Source organism: Camponotus vicinus, unplaced genomic scaffold (genome assembly GCF_025532165.1).
Source record: "Camponotus vicinus isolate PSW18456_S1 unplaced genomic scaffold, iyCamVici1.0 SCAF_2, whole genome shotgun sequence".
Classification (NCBI taxonomy): Eukaryota; Metazoa; Arthropoda; class Insecta; order Hymenoptera; family Formicidae; genus Camponotus; species Camponotus vicinus.
The window spans coordinates 25,976,230-25,995,175 of record NW_028141956.1 but is presented as its reverse complement, the minus strand read 5'-3'; the positions used below and the strand labels follow the sequence as shown (position 1 = coordinate 25,995,175).

The 18,946-nt window shown below is 31.1% G+C and overlaps 3 protein-coding genes across 9 annotated transcripts in view; 1 reads left to right on the top strand and 2 right to left on the bottom strand.

Moving 5' to 3' along the window:
* The first annotated feature begins 3,033 nt into the window (after window positions 1–3,033).
* On the top strand, window positions 3,034–13,754 carry LOC145967093 (putative serine protease K12H4.7). 6 transcript variants are annotated; one of them, XM_083091739.1, is made up of 9 exons: window positions 3,034–3,253; window positions 10,439–10,689; window positions 10,822–11,003; window positions 11,084–11,319; window positions 11,389–11,524; window positions 11,602–11,918; window positions 12,023–12,155; window positions 12,253–12,422; window positions 12,498–13,754. In XM_083091739.1, the coding sequence occupies exons 2-9, from the start codon at window positions 10,474–10,476 to the stop codon at window positions 12,680–12,682; spliced, it is 1,575 nt and encodes a 524-aa protein (XP_082947865.1). In that variant the 5' UTR covers window positions 3,034–3,253; window positions 10,439–10,473; the 3' UTR covers window positions 12,683–13,754. The 6 variants fall into 6 exon arrangements, with proteins under 6 accessions (XP_082947865.1, XP_082947868.1, XP_082947866.1 ...); XM_083091742.1 differs by lacking the exon at window positions 3,034–3,253 and adding an exon at window positions 9,443–10,196 and having other exon boundaries at window positions 13,360–13,754; XM_083091740.1 differs by lacking the exon at window positions 3,034–3,253 and adding an exon at window positions 9,446–9,827.
* Window positions 4,523–12,453, bottom strand: LOC145967092 (solute carrier family 53 member 1). Its single transcript, XM_083091736.1, has 10 exons — window positions 9,377–12,453; window positions 9,183–9,279; window positions 8,881–9,034; window positions 8,548–8,789; window positions 7,999–8,260; window positions 7,532–7,899; window positions 7,106–7,448; window positions 6,736–6,905; window positions 6,492–6,625; window positions 4,523–6,421 (listed from the first exon to the last, which is right to left on the bottom strand). Exons 2-10 carry the CDS (start codon window positions 9,249–9,251, stop codon window positions 6,160–6,162), a joined length of 2,004 nt encoding a protein of 667 aa, XP_082947862.1. The 5' UTR covers window positions 9,252–9,279; window positions 9,377–12,453; the 3' UTR covers window positions 4,523–6,159.
* Window positions 13,126–18,946, bottom strand: part of LOC145967091 (uncharacterized) — a 31,074-nt gene continuing 25,253 nt past the window's right edge. The window contains exons 6-12 of one of the 2 annotated variants that reach the window (XR_014437294.1): window positions 18,587–18,801; window positions 17,927–18,133; window positions 17,724–17,840; window positions 17,322–17,606; window positions 16,747–17,233; window positions 15,425–15,894; window positions 14,277–14,416 (exon numbers count right to left, since the gene is read on the bottom strand). Coding sequence is in view for 1 of the 2 variants with exons in the window: in XM_083091734.1 (XP_082947860.1) it covers window positions 14,017–14,416; window positions 16,747–17,233; window positions 17,322–17,606; window positions 17,724–17,840; window positions 17,927–18,133; window positions 18,587–18,801 (1,711 nt within the window). In the remaining variant the exon portion in view is untranslated. Of the gene's footprint in view, window positions 14,417–15,424; window positions 15,895–16,746; window positions 17,234–17,321; window positions 17,607–17,723; window positions 17,841–17,926; window positions 18,134–18,586; window positions 18,802–18,946 lie in introns of both variants that reach the window. The other variant, XM_083091734.1, reaches the window with a different exon arrangement.

Here is an 18,946-nt window from a genome sequence, read left to right as displayed (position 1 = left end):
ATTTAAGAGCAATTAAACTTCTACCACTCTGGTATTAATATTTAATATCTAGAATTAATTAATTTATAACATTATGTTAAATAGGTTTTGTTGTAAATCGTCTCGTTAAACCTTCTCCGCTTAATTGTCACTTAATAATAATAAATGATATTCGCTCGTGTCATTTCACTACAGTTGAAGAACGAGCAACACTGAAAAATGAAATCATTTCCTGCACCAAATATTCTAGACTCTAGACATTGTTTTTATCAAGCAAATCACCGATGGTATAAAAATGCTATGTAGAACAAGGAGACAGATCTCTATTGCGTCATCATATTTCCTACTTCTGAAATACCGTAAAAGAAGAATTAAATAACCTTGCATATAATGGAAAAGCAAGTTTCACGGCGAAGCTAATCTAAGGTCAATCACTACCCTATGCACTTGCATTTATCTAACTTATAAACAATTATTAATACAGTAGAAATCTATCGACCCAGAAAACACAGTTTGCTTCCTGAATCTTCAAAATAGATTACATTGTGATCGATTATTGTGTCTATGTGTCATTATTATTAAAAGCTTTCTTTTTCCCAAATATAAAAAAATATAGATAAGAATTTTAAATAATTTTAGCAATAATTAGTATCAATAAATTTATCACTAAAAATAAATAAAAAGTAGTGCTTTCTGTACTACGTTTTAAGATTGTTAATTACTTCGTTGTTTTTTTGTGCGAATTGTGCAAACGAGTTAAAATATCACGCGCTAAGAGATTATGTATCTTCGAGGACATTAATTCCAGATATGTAATTTTTCAGACTTCATTTCCATAATAAACAAGAACTGGCCGATAAGTCATTATTAGCCATATCGCAATACAACGTCAAGCTATAAAAATTATTCTACATCAGACCACACCTACGATGCAAGGCTAAATTCTTTTTATAACCGTCAGTATATTAGTTTATGAAATTTATTTCGTCACTCTCTCATACGATTAAACATTTTGCATGTCGCGATTTTTCGAAATCTTATCTCAAAAATATATTCTAAATATCAAACCGTTGTAACAGTTTTCATAAATAAAACGTAAATAGTTTTAAAATTCATAATATCACTCTACTAATGTAAGCTACAGATAAACCATTCAATAATATACATAAAAATTTTTTCTTATATAAATTAGCTTTTGCACACATAACTTTAATAATATAAAAAATTCTATACTTCTTCCTTCACGAAAATATCTAAAAGTTATTATAAAGTGTAGAATTGAATTTTAAACATTAAATATTTTTGCCTTGATGCTTTATTGTTTTGCAAAATAAGCAAATTATAATTTATAACATTGAATATTTCAAATAACAGATATGTGAACAAATTCTAGAGAACAAAGAATAAAACTAATAAAAGAAAATTATATTGGCTTTTCATATGAAAAATAAGACAATATTTGTGTTATGTATTGATCATTAATAATTCTAAATATAAGTGTTAAGGAAATTGAAGTAATAGTTACGTATTATTGTGAAAATGTCTACAGTGGCAAGATATACTTCCATATACATCATACGTGGGACAAGGATATGGTTTTAACGACATCGATCATAATGCCGTCATTGTGTCATTGTGCGCGTGCCAGTAATTTATTATGACAGACTTGATCATATTTTTTTATTCTCTAATCAGACTTCCTCGTGTATGATTAAATAATAAAAAATAGATAATCTCCGTTCATATTTCATAATTGCAAAAAATGAATTTTTTCAGTAGCCGCAATAAAATTCACGGAAAATAAATAATAAATATATATTACAAAATTGTTCAAGGTTGTCTTTCAAAACAATATCCGGTTTGGATAGAAAGTTTTTATTATAATTCAAAAATACGCAATCAATAGTAAATTAAAATCAATAAAATGTAGAAAAATCTATACATAAATTATTATAACATTGAAGTTTTACGCAAAAATAAAAATGAAGAAATGTGGATGCAATGAAATAATTATTCAAAATATCAAATTCATAACAGTTCTTCTATAATTATAATTACAAATTGTCGAAATTATTTAATAAATTATATATAAAACACAAAGATTTTAGAGAGAGTCATAGACGGTAAGAAATTTTGTGTTCACTACGATTTTTTTATTCTTCATCACAAAGGAGTAAATGGTCTTTCCTAAAGTCCAAAGCTTTCCTTAAGCCAGAGTATGAGAATGGTCTCCGTGGAGACTTAACATCCCTCTTCGAGTCGCTTATGTTATATTTCGTCCATTCCTTCCAACCCCTTATCACGAAATCGGAGAGCTTTCTGGTCACGCTGGTAACTCATTTTCCAAGCTTTTACGCGACCTAGTTATTTAAAAGCTGCGATGCATTTTTATCGTGTCTTTAGTTTCATAAAAAGATATTAGTCATTAATGTAATTGTGCGTGTAAAATTATAAATAAATATTCTTTCGTGTAATGAGCTAATAGGGTATAAATTTGAGAGAGATAGAGAAAGAGTTTATGGATAAAATTTCATTATAAAATATAGCAGTTAACAGAACTGACACTAAATTTAAAAAATATAAATACTGTGTTTTACAATAATTGTACGAATTGAAAACATTTAAAGTAGCTCAAATGGCATTAGTAAATTAAAAATTTAATAAAAATTATTAGCAATAAAAATGCCAGGAATGGCAAAAATAAACATTTTTGCTCTCCTTTATTTTATTATAATGTATGCATAGTTATAATACGTTAAATCAAAGTAATATTTATGGAATTGTGAAGCATACATATTAAGAAAGCTATTTGCAGGTTTTTAACAAAATTAAGATTACTGGAATAGCATGTGATAGCAAGAGATACGAATGAAGGAATTGAGCGAGCTCGAACGTAAGCGAGTTTTCGCTGCACTTTTTTTTAATTGCGACAATATTAACAATTCTAATCAGATTGCGACAATATCACGTGTTGGAGGCCTGCCGCGAATGTGACCAATGATAAAATTGCAGTGAAAGAAAAATCATTGACATGACAACCATAGGAAAGAAACAAAACATTTTCCGACGATCGATTGAAGGGAAAAAGCAATATTTATTAACACACATAAATAATCGTTTTCAATTTGTGACTTTGCATCGTCTTTGTGGTCGCAAAATTACATGATCATCGAGAAATGAGGTAATCCGTCGGCGCATTCCTCCACGTGCGTTTCCCTAGGGAACATCGCGAATGAAGACTCTGTAACAAGATTCTATCGAAGAAGTAATGAAAGTAAGCGGATTTTCTTATGGATTCGTTCTATTCGCATTCCTGCACAATTAAATCTCTTCCGTCCTCCCACTCTCTTCTTTCACGTGAACGTAACACCGTCGTCGCAATGGCAAAAAAAATTAACTTTTATTTTAATATCACGCTTGCATTATGTAATTAAATTCAAATTTAAAAGTAAATATGTTTTGAGCGATTGAATTTTTTTTTATTTGATTTTGATGAATTTTTTATATTTATATAATATAAAATATTAATTGTATCATTATTAAATTCATTATATTTCATGTATATAGACATTATGTTAAATATAATTTATTATTGTAGTAAATATACATTATGCGTATATTACAGTAGATATATATACTCTCTCTCTCTCTCTCTCTCTCTCTAAAATCTAATTAATTAATTAATGCTTAGAATGATTAGAAGTCTTTGGAAAATGAAAGAATATTATTAAAGCTATAAAAAAAAATATATAGAATAAATCTCCATTTCAAAAATTAAGTGTTAAATATGTTGTTTTAAAAAATCTATTAATGCAGCTAATGATTAAAATTTTCTTTAGAAAATGAAAGAATTTTTCAGAAATGGAGAGTAACTTTGCCCACAAAGACAATTTAACAAATTATAAATATAATAAAAAATCTATTAAGTTCATTTTTTATTGACAGACTTAAGTGAAGAAACTTTTTGTTTTTCTCTCGCGAATATAATCGAAATTAAAAGTCAAAAAGATGTTAAACAATGGCTTGAAATCTTTTGCAAGCAAACTTTTTTTTGACTTTTTTTCAATGTATGTTTCTTAGCTTGCCCGTTATATTTCTTGAAAGAGCGTTAACGTAAAACAGCGGATTTTTCAAACTATGTAAGTACCCATAAGTTTGATTGTCTTTAACAGTACCTCGTCGGTATCTGAGATTATTTATGGAATTTATAAATCTAAATAGAAAAGATACAAATAAATTGTTGCCCTTAATTGTTAACACACTTAATCAATGTTATATGAGAACATATTGAGATAAAGTATAGATTAAATATGTTTTTTACATTGAAATGTAATTATATAGAAATGTAGTAAATGTGTAATATATTTGCATATATACATTATACTTTATAACAATATCAGAAATTATATATAAAATATAAAAATATTTAATACATATATATCACAATCTTTCGATTTCCGGTAATTCAAAAATTAATTTATTATTTATTGTATTTAAAAATGAATAAAATCATAATTATTAGAATACAAAATCTAATATAAAATTTATATCTAGAAACACAGTTTATTCATTAAGATAAGACATCATTTACATAGATAAGCACATCTGATGGATAAGTACAAGATAGGGAATATGAAATATATTTTTTATATATATATATATATGTTTTTATATATGTATATATATGTATATATAAATATATAAATATCATACATAAATATAATATATCATATCTAAATATTCATATATATATACATGATATTATTATATGATATATATATATATAAATATAAATTTTATAAATATAAAAATCCCATTTTTCTACAAAAAAATTTCGCGATACTAAAAAAAATTTAATCACAGTTTCTCTTCAATTACTTAAATTCTCTTGTATTACTAATCTATTTTAATATAATATTACTACAACAGTAATATACATATTTAAAATAACATTTGATATATAAGCATACTTTTACCGAAAAAATAAAATCGGATTGTCATTAAAATATTCAGTTTCCATTATTCTGATGTAACAAATTATTAACTTTTGTGGCACCTGTATAAATAATTAAAATTTAGAAAGCAAGTTGTACATACATATATATATTCGAAATAATAAATATAATTTGAAATAATAATATACACATCTACTTTTTATCATAAATATATGTTTAAGTATATGTAATTATTGAATATACTGCATAGTCTTTCTTACAAAAATTATATTACTAATGTATCTTTAAAATTAATAATGGAATATTCTTACACACAATATTATCTTACAATTATCTCACAATATATTTATATAAAATAGTTGATTAATTATAATAATGTTTCATTTACAAAATGCTTCAAATTATCCAAATAATGCAAGATATTGGTGAATTAATATTGGTAAATTAACTATTAAATTTATAAAAGATATATGTCTGTTCTTACTGCCAGAAAATAATTTATATAACTCAATATAACTGTGTAATGTATATGATATAAGTACTATAAGTATGTTTAATACGTATAAAAAACAGCCTCTAATATTAGTCTAATATATTAAGTATCACTTAATAGTGTATTTTAATAGCATGATAACATCAAACTGTGTGATGCATCAATAGTCTATTTTCCTACATTTGTAGAAATATTCTTATCTATAGCACCAATTGATTTATTACTAAAAAATGGCATTCTTTTAGAAAAATTTAATAATTATATAGTCAATAAAATCATGAGTATCTAAATGGCAGACAAAATCTTCATTAATAATTCATAAAGCGTACAAAACACATTTCATATGATTCATTTGTGAATATATCTCGTCTTATTATTATGTGCCAGTGTACTATAAAATAGATAAAGTTAATTTAAACTACAATTATTTGTTTTTATATTGGAAGACTCTCAGTGCAGAATCTAAGATAGTTTGTGTTATTATAATTTATCATGAAGTATTTTATGTGAGAGCAATATTAAAGGCACTGCAATAGTTTCAAATGTTCAATTCATAATGTTTAACTGAAGTATTTTATAATTATCTATATTCTAACGAAATCAAATATGTGTCATTAACAAAATCGTGTGACTTATCTGTTCTGTCTAAGTACTAAATTTCAGACGCTTCCAATAACAGCCTGTAATTACGACAAGTTAAAAATAATATTGTACAAAAATGTTGAGCTGTATTCAACTTGCATTCGATATATCAATGTCCAAGGTTTCTTCTTTCAATAACGCTCGTTTCTCTTCCTTTGTATTGCTCTGTTTCTTACCGCCACTTTTGCGCTTGCCTCTATTAACTACGCCATTTTCGTCATCCATCATGCGTAAAATTTGCGTTTGATCAGAACTTTCTATGGGTGCTATCGAGATGTCGCGTACGGCACGGAATTTACCACAGTTATTCAAATGTTCGTTCTCCAAGCGGAAAAAGTTCCATACAAATCGTCTAAAAACAATTTTACAATAAATAGAAAGATACAAAAAATTTTTCAAATGAATTTAAAGAGAATATTTACCTAAAAACCTCAAGAGGTGCCACGATAGAAGTCATTAAGTCGCTAGAGATGTATTTGCACTCAACGAGAATAACGCTTGCAATCCATATAAATCGTAATACAAAATCTTCGATTATTGCAAAGTAATAAAACCACTAAAATATATATAAAATATATGTATATATATTTTATAAAATGCATATTGTATAAATATTAAATTACATATAAAACTAATACTTTTTTTTGTTATATATGTTTTACTTACGGAAGCCGAATAAACCACTTCCTCGCGCAAAAAACGATTTTCGCCAGCATTACTGTCTAAAAGACCCCAATCCATTTTGAGATCCCACGTATATGAATATATCGAATTAAGGAGACAACTGCACACCCATAACCACAGCCATGGATTCTCCCATTGATTTGTATATTCCACTGAAAATATGTACATCGTTTCTTTATTTTACAAAAAATTAAGAACTTTAATTTGAAAATAATTTAAAAATATAATTTTTATAAAATTATACATACACAATTATTTTATACAAAAATCATATTTAAATTCTTTTCAAATTAAATTTATATACATATAAAAATATACATTTTTAAAGTATTGTAATGCAGATGCAATCTACCTGCATGATAAGCGTATAAAGTACTAGCTGCAACGACGAGAAAAGTTGTGGAATATTTTCCAGCATTCACCAAGTGCGGAAAAGCTTCTTTGGAATCTCGATATCGACGAACACATTGCGCGAAGCGAAACCACGCGGGTAGACAATTTACGATAGGTCTGATAATGAGGGAGCCAGACATGCATTGCGTAGAATCGCCTGCTTGTAACCAATCCCCGTTCATAATATAAAAACATAGTAAAAATTGAAAGTCCAAAAACGCTGTCGCCAAGCTGTTGAACTGATCGGCCAACCAGAAATCAGCAAAATTTACGTATGCGAATGGTGATATTAAAATGCGCACCTAAAATAACACAAAGGATTATATTCAACTTTTGTTCATTCACATAAGAGAGAGAAAAGCAATGTTCCGCAAATTATACTTACTATAATCTTCAACAGCCAGAAACGAGCTTCAAAGCGAAAAATCTTAATCGGATTTATTAGAAACATCACCATGATGCCGACAAGTACTAATGGATTTATGTATGGTGGAATGCTTAGGCTTGCACTGTATAAGAAACTTAATAGGCTAAGCGCCCAGACAACTCCAAGGACAGCGGCTAATTCCATAAGGTGCTGTTCTGAAAGATGATTTCGTGGGTCCAATTCAAATATCAAAACATGATTGACACCAGAAGATCTCCATCCATAAACGTTAATTCCAATAAGGAATAAAAATTCGATGATAAGGAATGGACCACGATATAATCTAAATGCGACTTTCAAATTTTCTCCACTATCATGGAAGATTGCTGAAAATAAGGAGATTTTAAATAGCAAAATAGATGGTAAATATAGATATAAATACATGGTAATTCTCTTTAATAACATAAATATTATTTATGATATACCTGAAAGGATGACTGCAATAGACAGAACAATAAAACTACCAGAAAATAAACCAACTTTGAAAGTAGTCCATGGACTTTGATATTCGCCAAGTGGTGGTACTCGAAGACGCTTCATAGCGCGCTGTCGATCACCACCTTCGAGATCATTTGTTACTGTAGCTTCTGTTTCTTGTATCAATTTGTCTATATCTTTGGACGTGTAAAAATGTGACGTCTCTACACACTCAACTCTCCATTTTGAACCAGCGTCGACTGAGAGTAACTGAAAATATTTTTAATGCATAACGGAAATATTAGAACTTGAAGACTATATATAAAATAAAAACACAAATCACATTAGACAATTACTGGCTTTTACTTGAATAATACAGGGAATATAGCTATTATATCATGTATGGCAGCTGTTTCTTGCACCATTATTTTTCAATTATAGGAGAAAATGGTAATAATGATATTGGGATATGATTGGATTGTAGTCTCTGAAATTATACAAGCTATGACTAATAAACGTTAAATTACAAAAACATGCAAATATTGCAATACAAATACCTTGTCATGTTTTTTGAGAATCTTGCGAAATCCAGTGTGATTAAGGTTTTGATAATTCTGAAGAAGAATTAGAGACAGATAAAATTCTGAAAATGCAAGTTTTAGATCCCTAAGCTTTCTGGAAGGCAAAACTGGTTTCACATTAGTTTTTCCTTTGTTCTTTCCGCTTCCTTGTTGCTCCACTGCAGTTTTCAATTCACTTTGTAGTGCTGCATATTTGCGTGTGGCTTCTGCGAATTTTTCTACAATATGAATAAATAATAATTAATATAATTATTCATAGAAAAGTCATAAAATCATGAAAAACAATATTAGTATTAAACAAACTCTTACCTGAGTAAAATGTATTTATCTTTTTTAATTCACGATCACAGAACGTAAAAAACACTTCATCAAATGAAGCAAAGTGACGCGATATCACTTCTGGTTCTACACTCTCATCCGAGGGTGCCTCTTCCACTGCTGTATAAAGCATTGCTTTCATTTCCTGCAAAATCAAAAAAATAGCAATTAGAAACAAGAAAGAAGGTCTGTGTAATATTAATAATACTAAGATTTCATTTGGATAAGTTTGCTTCACAAGTGCATTTAATCGTAACATAAGCTTAAAATGTCTGTACTTAATTAAATTATACCTCATAGCTAATATATTGTTTACGCCACTCAGGCGTAATGTGTGCAGATAAATGTTCTGCAAACTTCATGTTGCCTTGTGCACAGTAGTAGAACTATCTGTAAGAAAAAGATACGAATATAATTAATTATACACATTGGAACTCAAGATGACAAATGACATAAAATAATAAGAGAAATCATATAAAGAACGTACCTATAGAAACTGATGAGCTTTGAAACTTTCTTGGTACTCGCCTCGACCGATCTAAATCCTGAGGGAGGTTATAGATAACATTTATAACAAACCGAGGAACTTTGTCGGCGGCGGTCGATCAAACGGTTTATTAAACACTGCTGTTTGGCGTGATAAATATTTAGTCAACCGTAATATCTGGGAAGAGATAAAACTACTTAGCGTTTGCCGGCAAGAAGAGTCTGCGACTGCCAAGAAAATTTCTCCAGCTCGCCTTACCACGCCTTATTCATTAACCGAGTCGTTGATCTAGCTAACCAAAGTTCTTGGAGAATCACGCAGAGGCACTCTCATGCAGACAATTAATTAAAATAATTGTGTTTCTCACAGATCAACTTGCTATGACACTTGTCATATGATCGTTTGCGAGACAGCTGGGCAGCTCATGAGACGTCACACGCGACTTACTTATGTATAACTCGAAGTCTTGTCATCCTCGGTTTTTACAGCTCTCTACAGCAACGTTTCTTATTCGTATAATAAAGATAGAACCAATGTCATTATTCTGAAATTTTTTTCTCTAAAAACACATATTTATTTCTTACTACATATATATAGTGTACATATTTCCCGTTGAAAAATGTATATATATATTCTCTGAAATACGGATATATATTCTAGATTTAAAATTCTGGAGCAAGTCCTTGAACAGATGTTTGTGTTTACATTATCAGTACATTCCTCGCACGATCAAATTAATCTCAATAAGCTGTGTTTCAAATTTTTTACTGCAAAGTCTATAACAATCTGACATTTTACAATCTTCTCTTTGCTGTTACAAGTAAATAATCTCAATTGTAGGAGAATTTTATACATGCTTTAATTTTATATCTTATCTTTCTTTGTGTAAATCTAATCTTGTATTGTATTTATCAAAATTTCCATCACAAATATATGTCTGTATTATAATAGCAAGGTGTATAAAGTTTGCATTTGTATATTAATTTAAAAAAAGGATTAATTTTTCTTCAACCAAAACATTAACAATGACATATATTAATATTTATCCATTTTTTCTTTCAGAATTATATCTATATTGAAGAATAAAAGTAATTCAAATGCATCTTAATATGCAACTTCTACTGTTATTACCAATTATTTTGAGTGCCATAAATACCAGTACAGCATGGCGTACTTTCTTGAGAGGTCGAAACAAATATGGCAATTTAGGACATCCAACTTTATCATCTAAAACATATATGCTTCCTGAGGAGAAATGGTTTACACAATATTTAGATCATTTTAACCCAACCGATGCCCGTGTTTGGGAGCAGGTACTATATACAAGAAAAGATTTCATTATATTTGTCAGTTCATTAAATTTTATTAGCTTTTGTTGAAGTTTCTTTTCAAGTAAACTTTGATAAGATTATATTTAGTTGCATTGATTTCTTACTTCTTTATAGAAATATTTTGTCAATTCCAACTTTTATAAACCAAATGGCCCAATATTTTTAATGATTGGGGCTGAAGGTATCGCAAATGTTAAATGGATGGTAGAAGGTCAATGGATTGAATATGCCAAAGAGTTTGGGGCAATGTGTTTTTATCTAGAGCATCGTTTTTATGGGAATAGTCATCCTACTCCGTATGTAGAATATAAATAATTGAATGCAAGAGAAAATTATTTGAATTAGAAATTTACATTATGCTGCAAATATATTGCAGGGATCTTGGCGTAAAGAATTTGATATATTTAAACTCGCAGCAGGCATTAGCAGACTTAGCATACTTTATTCAAAATGTTAATATTGAATACAAATTTTCAAATAACACAAAATGGATAGTATTTGGAGGATCATATGGTGGATCTCTAGCTGCTTGGATGCGTATTAAATACCCTCATTTAGTGCATGGAGCTGTGTCTACTAGTGGACCATTGTTAGCACAGATTGATTTTCAAGGTAATATATATAAATTTTTAACTAGTGCTATTTTAAATATATGTGTATACAAATAATTTTGAATTACAGAATATTTTGTTGTTGTTGCAAATGCTCTGAAAGATTATTCTCAAAAATGTGTTGACACAATAGCAGAAGCTTACAGAGAATTAGGTATATTGTTGCGTCATGTTGGTAGCCAACAGAAAGTAGAAAAAAAATTCAAGTGAGTAGATATAGTAAAGGTATAGAATTTTAATAAAATGTGATGTGCTGTTTTTTAATATAAATAATATTCCACAGATTATGCGACCCAATTGATCCTGGGCATACAAAAAAATTGGATATTTCCAATTTATATGAAACATTAGCAGATAACTTTGCTAGCATTGTACAATATAATAAAGACAATCGCCAAAGCTCCAAAACTCTTAATATCACTATTGAAACTGTATGTGATATATTAGTAGATGAGAAAATAGGAATACCTATTGATAGACTTGCTTATGTAAACAACATGATATTAAATGCTACTAAAGAGAAGTGTTTGGATTATAGATATGACAATATGATTCGCGAGCTTCGAAATACTACTTGGGCTAGTGAACAAGCAGAAGGAGGTAATACATTTAAGTTTATTATATATGAATTTAATTTTTAAATTATTTTATTCCTGCAAATGTTTGTGTAATATTATGTAGATCATAAATGATATTATTTGTAGGACGTCAATGGATGTATCAAACTTGTACAGAGTTTGGATTCTTTCAAACTTCAACTGCACAGCCTAATTTGTTCAGTAATAATTTCCCAGTAAACTTTTTTGTACAGCAATGCACTGATATTTTTGGACCTAGGTTTGTTTTTCCATTTAAAATTTCTATAAAATTATATTTTGAATGTAATTTACGTAAAAAATGTTAAAATAACAATAAAGTTCTTTTTTTATTTCAGATACAATATAGATTTATTGAATTCTGCTGTGACCCGAACGAATATTTTATATGGTGGATTAAATTTAAAAGTGACAAATGTAGTATTTGTACACGGTTCCGTCGATCCTTGGCATGTGCTAGGTATTACGACATCCTCCAATCCGCAAGCACCTGCTATCTATATCGATGGTAAGTAAAATGTAAACTATAGATATTTATTATACATATATATGTGCATTATTTTAATTATTAATTTATTTGAAGGCACTGCACATTGTGCAAACATGTATCCTCCATCGGAAAATGATATGCCTCAATTAAAGAAAGCTAGAATACAAATAAAAAATTTAATTAAAGAATGGCTAAAAACTTCGTATGATATACATCATCGTGTAAAACATCATATATATGATAATGATAAACAATATATATATCGCATCAATATTTAAATCATTAAAAATGTCAATTTTCCAAATTATTTTATACAATTATTAATATCGCGAATATTTAGAGAAAATGCATTTTGATATCTTTTTTTCTTTTATTATTTTTGTTACTTCTCTCGTGTAGAATAAAAAATATTTATATATGTATATATATGTATAAAATATGTATATATATTCATATAAATATGTTTATTCTAAATTCTTATACAATGTAATATTAAATCTAATATTACTCGCATATATATAATATACGAATATACGCGCTAATATTTATTATGTACCATGTTTGAGTGACAAAAATGCTTTTTCAATAGATTAAACAAGTTTGCCCCAAATGGCACTATCATAATTTATTATGATAAATAGAATCATAAAGATGCATATACATATATGTCATGTCGCATGTAATTGTCTCAGTCAATAAATAAAATTGTTATTGCAAAAAATTGCATTATTTCTTAATTATATTTTAATATAGTAAATTTGATAAATATACTCCATAGATAAAAACTATCGTTAAATGTTACGTATTTATATAATACAAACTCTCAGTAGAGAAAGTAGCATATATTGGAGGTATAACAGCGATCCACGATTTAAATATATAATTGTCTTCGTTTCCTCGCGTTTACTTGTATAGACACGCACGACAGTTATTATAATATTTGTTTTATTTCTAGATGGATAACATCGGCCTTTCCTTAATGATACTTATATACAGTATTCCGTTTTTCTGGAAACAGTAATCCATTTAAAGTGAGGCCAAGGTACCCATGACACAGATATAAATTTTGCCAATCCGATTTTTCGTTAGATAAATCTCTTTTCAAATGTGTAAGAAATTACACAAACCTTCAATCCTACAATAACTTATCTTTAAGGGTTAAATTACTATATGTCCGTTTGATCGCGTTATTTTATATTTATACTTTTGTGCTTTTTTTGGCATATCTCTTGACCAGCTTATACTACCCTCCTTACGACGAGTAACAATCCATCGTTCTTATTCTTAAGTTACAATGTATATAATATTTACACATTTCATATATATAAAATAGCATGACGATAAATAATATTTATAATATATTAGAATGATATATGATCTATTTCAGCTATTCTTATTTTCAGTTTCATTATTAGATAATTATAGACAACTTGTTAGTGGAAGATTCGCTATGCTCCCTCATTTAAGGAAGATCTTTTGACCCGCGACAGAATTGTGAAAATGTTCACTACAGTCTCTCTACAAATCATCATCTACATGATCGCAAATGGTGATGTAGCGAATACGTTTCAATGATAAAGTTTTTTTTATGTTTTATAGTTTTACCTTCCGTTTAATATCGGTGGTGAGATTGTGATTGTCTCCAATCAGGTGTTGCGTTGCCGTGATGATGATGATGATGGTGATGATGACGCTTCTTATCGGAGATGCTGGCATGCTTGCTCGATGGGTAAGCGGCGACATCGCTGACGACTAATTCCGAACCATCGCGCTCAGTGTTGTTATTACCGCGAAAGTTCTCTCGGTATCCTGGTTCATCCAGGGTCTCCTTACGACGAAGCGGCGGATGGCTGGTTTTGTGACCGGTGGTCTCGTGCAGATTCTCCCAGGCTTGGCGATAATAACGATTCAGACCTCCTCGACTTTCCGAGGAACTACTATCGAAACTGGCAACGGTGTTACAATCGGGTGATGCACGATGACGATAGTGTTTACTGCTTCTTCCGCGGTTTCTAAATGAGGATATTAGATAAATGTGTTAATAATCTTTTTCTAAATGTCAAACTATCACATTTTAATTACATATCATTTCTATTGTATAGCACTAAACATATATAGGCGTACATAGATAGGCAAAGCGTTATGTGTAATGGAAAAATAATCAATTCGATTATTCGTGTGATTTATTATTCATTCACATGTATAGTTCACAGTGACATGCATTTTGTAGGTATAAAGTTTAGGTGATCTATTAATGAATTTGAAAGTAAGCATTGATGAGAATGCACTTTTATTAAATATAAGTCAACATTTAAAATATATATATTTTTTTTTATTACAGCTTGAAGCAATTTTCAATTCGCTGATAAAAAGATGAAGATAAATAGCTAGAAAAGAAAGTGAGCACTATATATATATTAACATTGCAATTCTAAAAGATATATTGAAAAATTCGTGAATGTCGAGTGATATATATAACACAAATATCTAACAACTAATATATATACTAGTGCAATTTTAAAGAGATAATGTAATTAATATAAAGTGTGTACAGGTAAGAAAAAAAGGAGTACAATATGTACATAACTAAATTCTGCCGTGATTATTCTGTGCTATTTGATACTCGGGATTTCTAGATCGTAGTCGCGTGCGATTTTGTTTCATTTCATAAATTATCAAGAAATGAGACAAAAAAAATAAAATGATTTTCCAAAGAATATAATGGACCGTGAGACATTGTAAAAGTATCTATTTAATTATTTAATTTTAAATTACTTAAATTTTTAACATTTTTTAGACATTATTTCATATTCGTTCCGAACATATGACTACCTTCTAGAACTCTTGAATATACGCGAGATTTTTTTCCATCCAAATTGTAGTGTCGGTGTGTCCGCGTGAGTGCAATGCACTACAATGCACTTCTAATTCCATAGGCGTGATCTAACGTGATGTGACGTGATGGCAAAACGAGTTATCGCTAAAAGAAAGTGCTCAGTAGAAACCTTGCTCTCGTTTACCTTGACTAGTATCACTCGCGAAGGGTGGCGCGTGGTAGTTGGTGGTGGTACGTGATGATGGTTGATGTGTTGGTGGGCGGTGGTTGCGTGGAGGGTTGGGGTGGTAGTAGTGGTTGCGGGCTTTGTTAGGGGAGCGGTTCTTTCTCTTTTTTTTTTCTCTCTCTCTTTCTCGTTTTCGGCGGTGGAGGCGAGAGGGAGGGGCGGCGATAGTAGTCTACAGAGAGGGATTCGAGAAGTAGCCGGCACGATGAGCCGCCGAAAGGCTGAAGGAATAAGGATGATCGCTACCGCGGCGAGCCGTGAGGTCGCGGCGCCCCAGGTGCTGGTCGGGGAAGGGCAGCGCGAGTAGCGTATACCAACGCGAGGGCATTCCGGTGTCGCCCCTCCCAAGGCCACCACTACCGCCACCCCTCAGCGCACCAACCCCACCGAGCCCCCTGCGGCGCCTTCCTCTGACGCTGCCGTTGCCGCTAACCACCGCAACGCATAAATGGACTCAGTGTTAATAGTCATCGTGGTGGACAAGACAATCTACGGGACTCGCGCGCATCTCTCTTACATGTTAGATCTCGTAATGTATTTACACCAGTGTTTCTCAACTTTTCTTTTAGTCATGGACATTTTTCGAGTTATTTTTATTTGCATTTGTGATTATTTTAATCATTAGCTTTCATAGTCATTGTCAATTGGTAGAAGAAATTTCCATTAATCTGTTAAAAAATTTATCATAATGTTTGACATTGTGTCTTTTACATTACTTGTACGTATATGCATACAAAATATGCCGTGATTCATGATGATTTGCGTTGAGAACCATTGGTTTAATGGACAATAATAAATTAAATAAAATTATTATAGATCAATCAGAGAAAATATACTTCTTTTTGCAAAGCGTAATCTATGTTTAAAGTTCGGGCTAAATTACAGGAAGCTTATGATCAATGAATGAAGGGACAAAAGGAGCATACTGTTATCTTTGCACGATTTTATCCGCGATGATATTGCAGAATGTTAGAAAACTCGTTATTCAAGAGACATGTACACGCGACTCATTATACAAGCGAAATCCTCTACGAGAGGAAAGATAATGCAGCATGTATGTACGTATTACAAGTTAGGAAGGAGATAGAGGTAAACGAACAGAGGATAGAAAGTAGATCAAACAAATACAAATACAAAGTAAGCATTACAATGTACAATCCGACTGAACATCGTCTATGTATATCAGAGTTATATCATCAGAAATAGCAAAGATTCGCGGAAGTGGATGTGCGGGCAATAATCCTCGAAATTGAATCACTCGATAAGACGTTATTTTTTACCTGCGTATAAGTATAACCACTGTTGTGATCACTGCGGCAAGGAACACAAAGCCGCCGAACACTCCCAGGGCGATCACGGCACCTAAATTCAACTTGGCCTGATGAGCACTGCTAGGCTGCTCGTCAACCCGGAAGGGGCCGGAAGGTTCCGGTACGACCGCGCCGATTCCCGCTTGAGCATGATCCACGCCGCTTCCGGATATCTCATTGTCCTGCGGATGATCATTACTAGCATCGTTAATTACCGGTGAAGGTAATGTGGGTTTGTTCAGGCCGACGCTCGGTCTTTTCGAAATGGTCTCCCTCACTGTAGCTGGAAGTTCCGCGGTATTAGGCACTTTTCTAACTGGCAAGGAAGTTGTACTGGTGGCGACTGTTGTCGCGCTTGTCGTGGTCCTGATCCTTGGGGTAAGATATGGCCGAACTTTCTGTGTCGACGACCGTACCGTCGCTCGAGTAGTAGTGGTCACGGTTGTCCGTGGTTCTTCTAATAAAAGAAAATCCATATGTTGAATATATATAATTAAATATATATCATAATCTTCATTATGAAATTAAATAAAAATAATAAATACCTATGCAAGTAGGTGCGACGTGATCGTACAATCCGGTATTTAAGCAGAGTATTTGTCGGGAACCAACAAGTCGGTAACCCTTTTCGCATGTGTAAGTAATGATGCTACCAACTAACAGACTTCGATTGAAATTGTTCTTTAATGAAACACTTCCATTCTCATCGATCTCGTCTATTTGGATAGAACTATGCGCAACTATAGCCGGTGGGTCGCAAAGAATCGGTTCACATCGCGGCGGTGGTCCATTCCAACGCTCGTCGATATCACAAGTCAATCGGGCGCGACCTACGATTGCAGATTAGCTTTATAAATGATTTTTTATAGATTTATATAAGATGTTCGCAAAGTCTCTTTTGAACACATTGCGCATAATTAAAGGTATCGAGTTGCGATAATGCTTACCGGTCATCTCGTATCCCTCCTCGCAAGAATAAAGCACTTGACTGAGATAATTGACGGTGTTATTGATGAGCGTGTAGCCACCGTGTTTTATGCTCGCAGGATAACCGCATTCAATACCTAAAACGATCAGAGCGCATTACATTGTGAATCGCGTTCACAGTGATTTCATCTGAGTGCAGTTGTATAACAGTCGTGTTCCTTACTTTTGCACACTGGCGGAAACTCGTTGTAAAAACCAGTGTCGAGGCAAGTACGAGTTGCCGGTCCAATCAGAAGACTACCCACATTACAACTGTATTCCACCGTTGTTCCGACTTCGTACACGTTACTACTAGGAGTCCTGGTTGACGCGGTAGTCACCGTCATCGTGGAATTTGGCGGTTGCTCGGGTCTGCCACAAGCTTGTGGTTCTAAGAAGAGCAAAATATTATTATTATTTTAATCGACAAAAAATCATTTTTAATAAAAGAATATATGTAAGCTTAATATATAGTGAAATATCGAACATATAATAATGGATTGATTAAAGAATTTAAATGCAAACACAATATGAGATATATGAATTTCAAAAGGGAGATTTATTTTAGAAAAATTTAATCGATCAATAAATTACAATTAATTTCTCTATTAGAATTTTTTATTTCTCAATATGAGTTTTATCTTAGATCTTCACACAGTACGTTATTTTGAAATAAAATATTTCCAAAAAAAGCTTTTATCATATACATTGTATGACTTTATTATATATTTGATTAGATATAGAATATAATAAGATTTCATATGTAGTCACACAAATCATCTTTTCCGAAATATAATTTAAAAGATATAAATTATAAAGAGTGCGGATGTATTGGAAGACTTACGATGCTGACAGATGAAATTAAGTCGTGCTGAGCAAGATATATCGGACCAAAGCCAGCCTCTGCTGCCATCGTACCGAGCGCAGTCGTCTTCCGTGCCCTGCGGTGTACCCCAGAACGAGATAGACACTACTGAGCCGCTTCCGATCCACCTCCATATTGTCCGATCTTTTTGATCCCTAACTGCGCCCATCCAATATTGACTGGATGTGTCACTCCTTTATCAACGATTAAAGATGAAATATCTTATTATTTTATTATATAATCTTATTATTTTCTACAGATCTAATTTTAAATATTTATATTTATATACATATTTTATTATTATATATTAATTATTTTATTTAATTCATTATTTTCTAA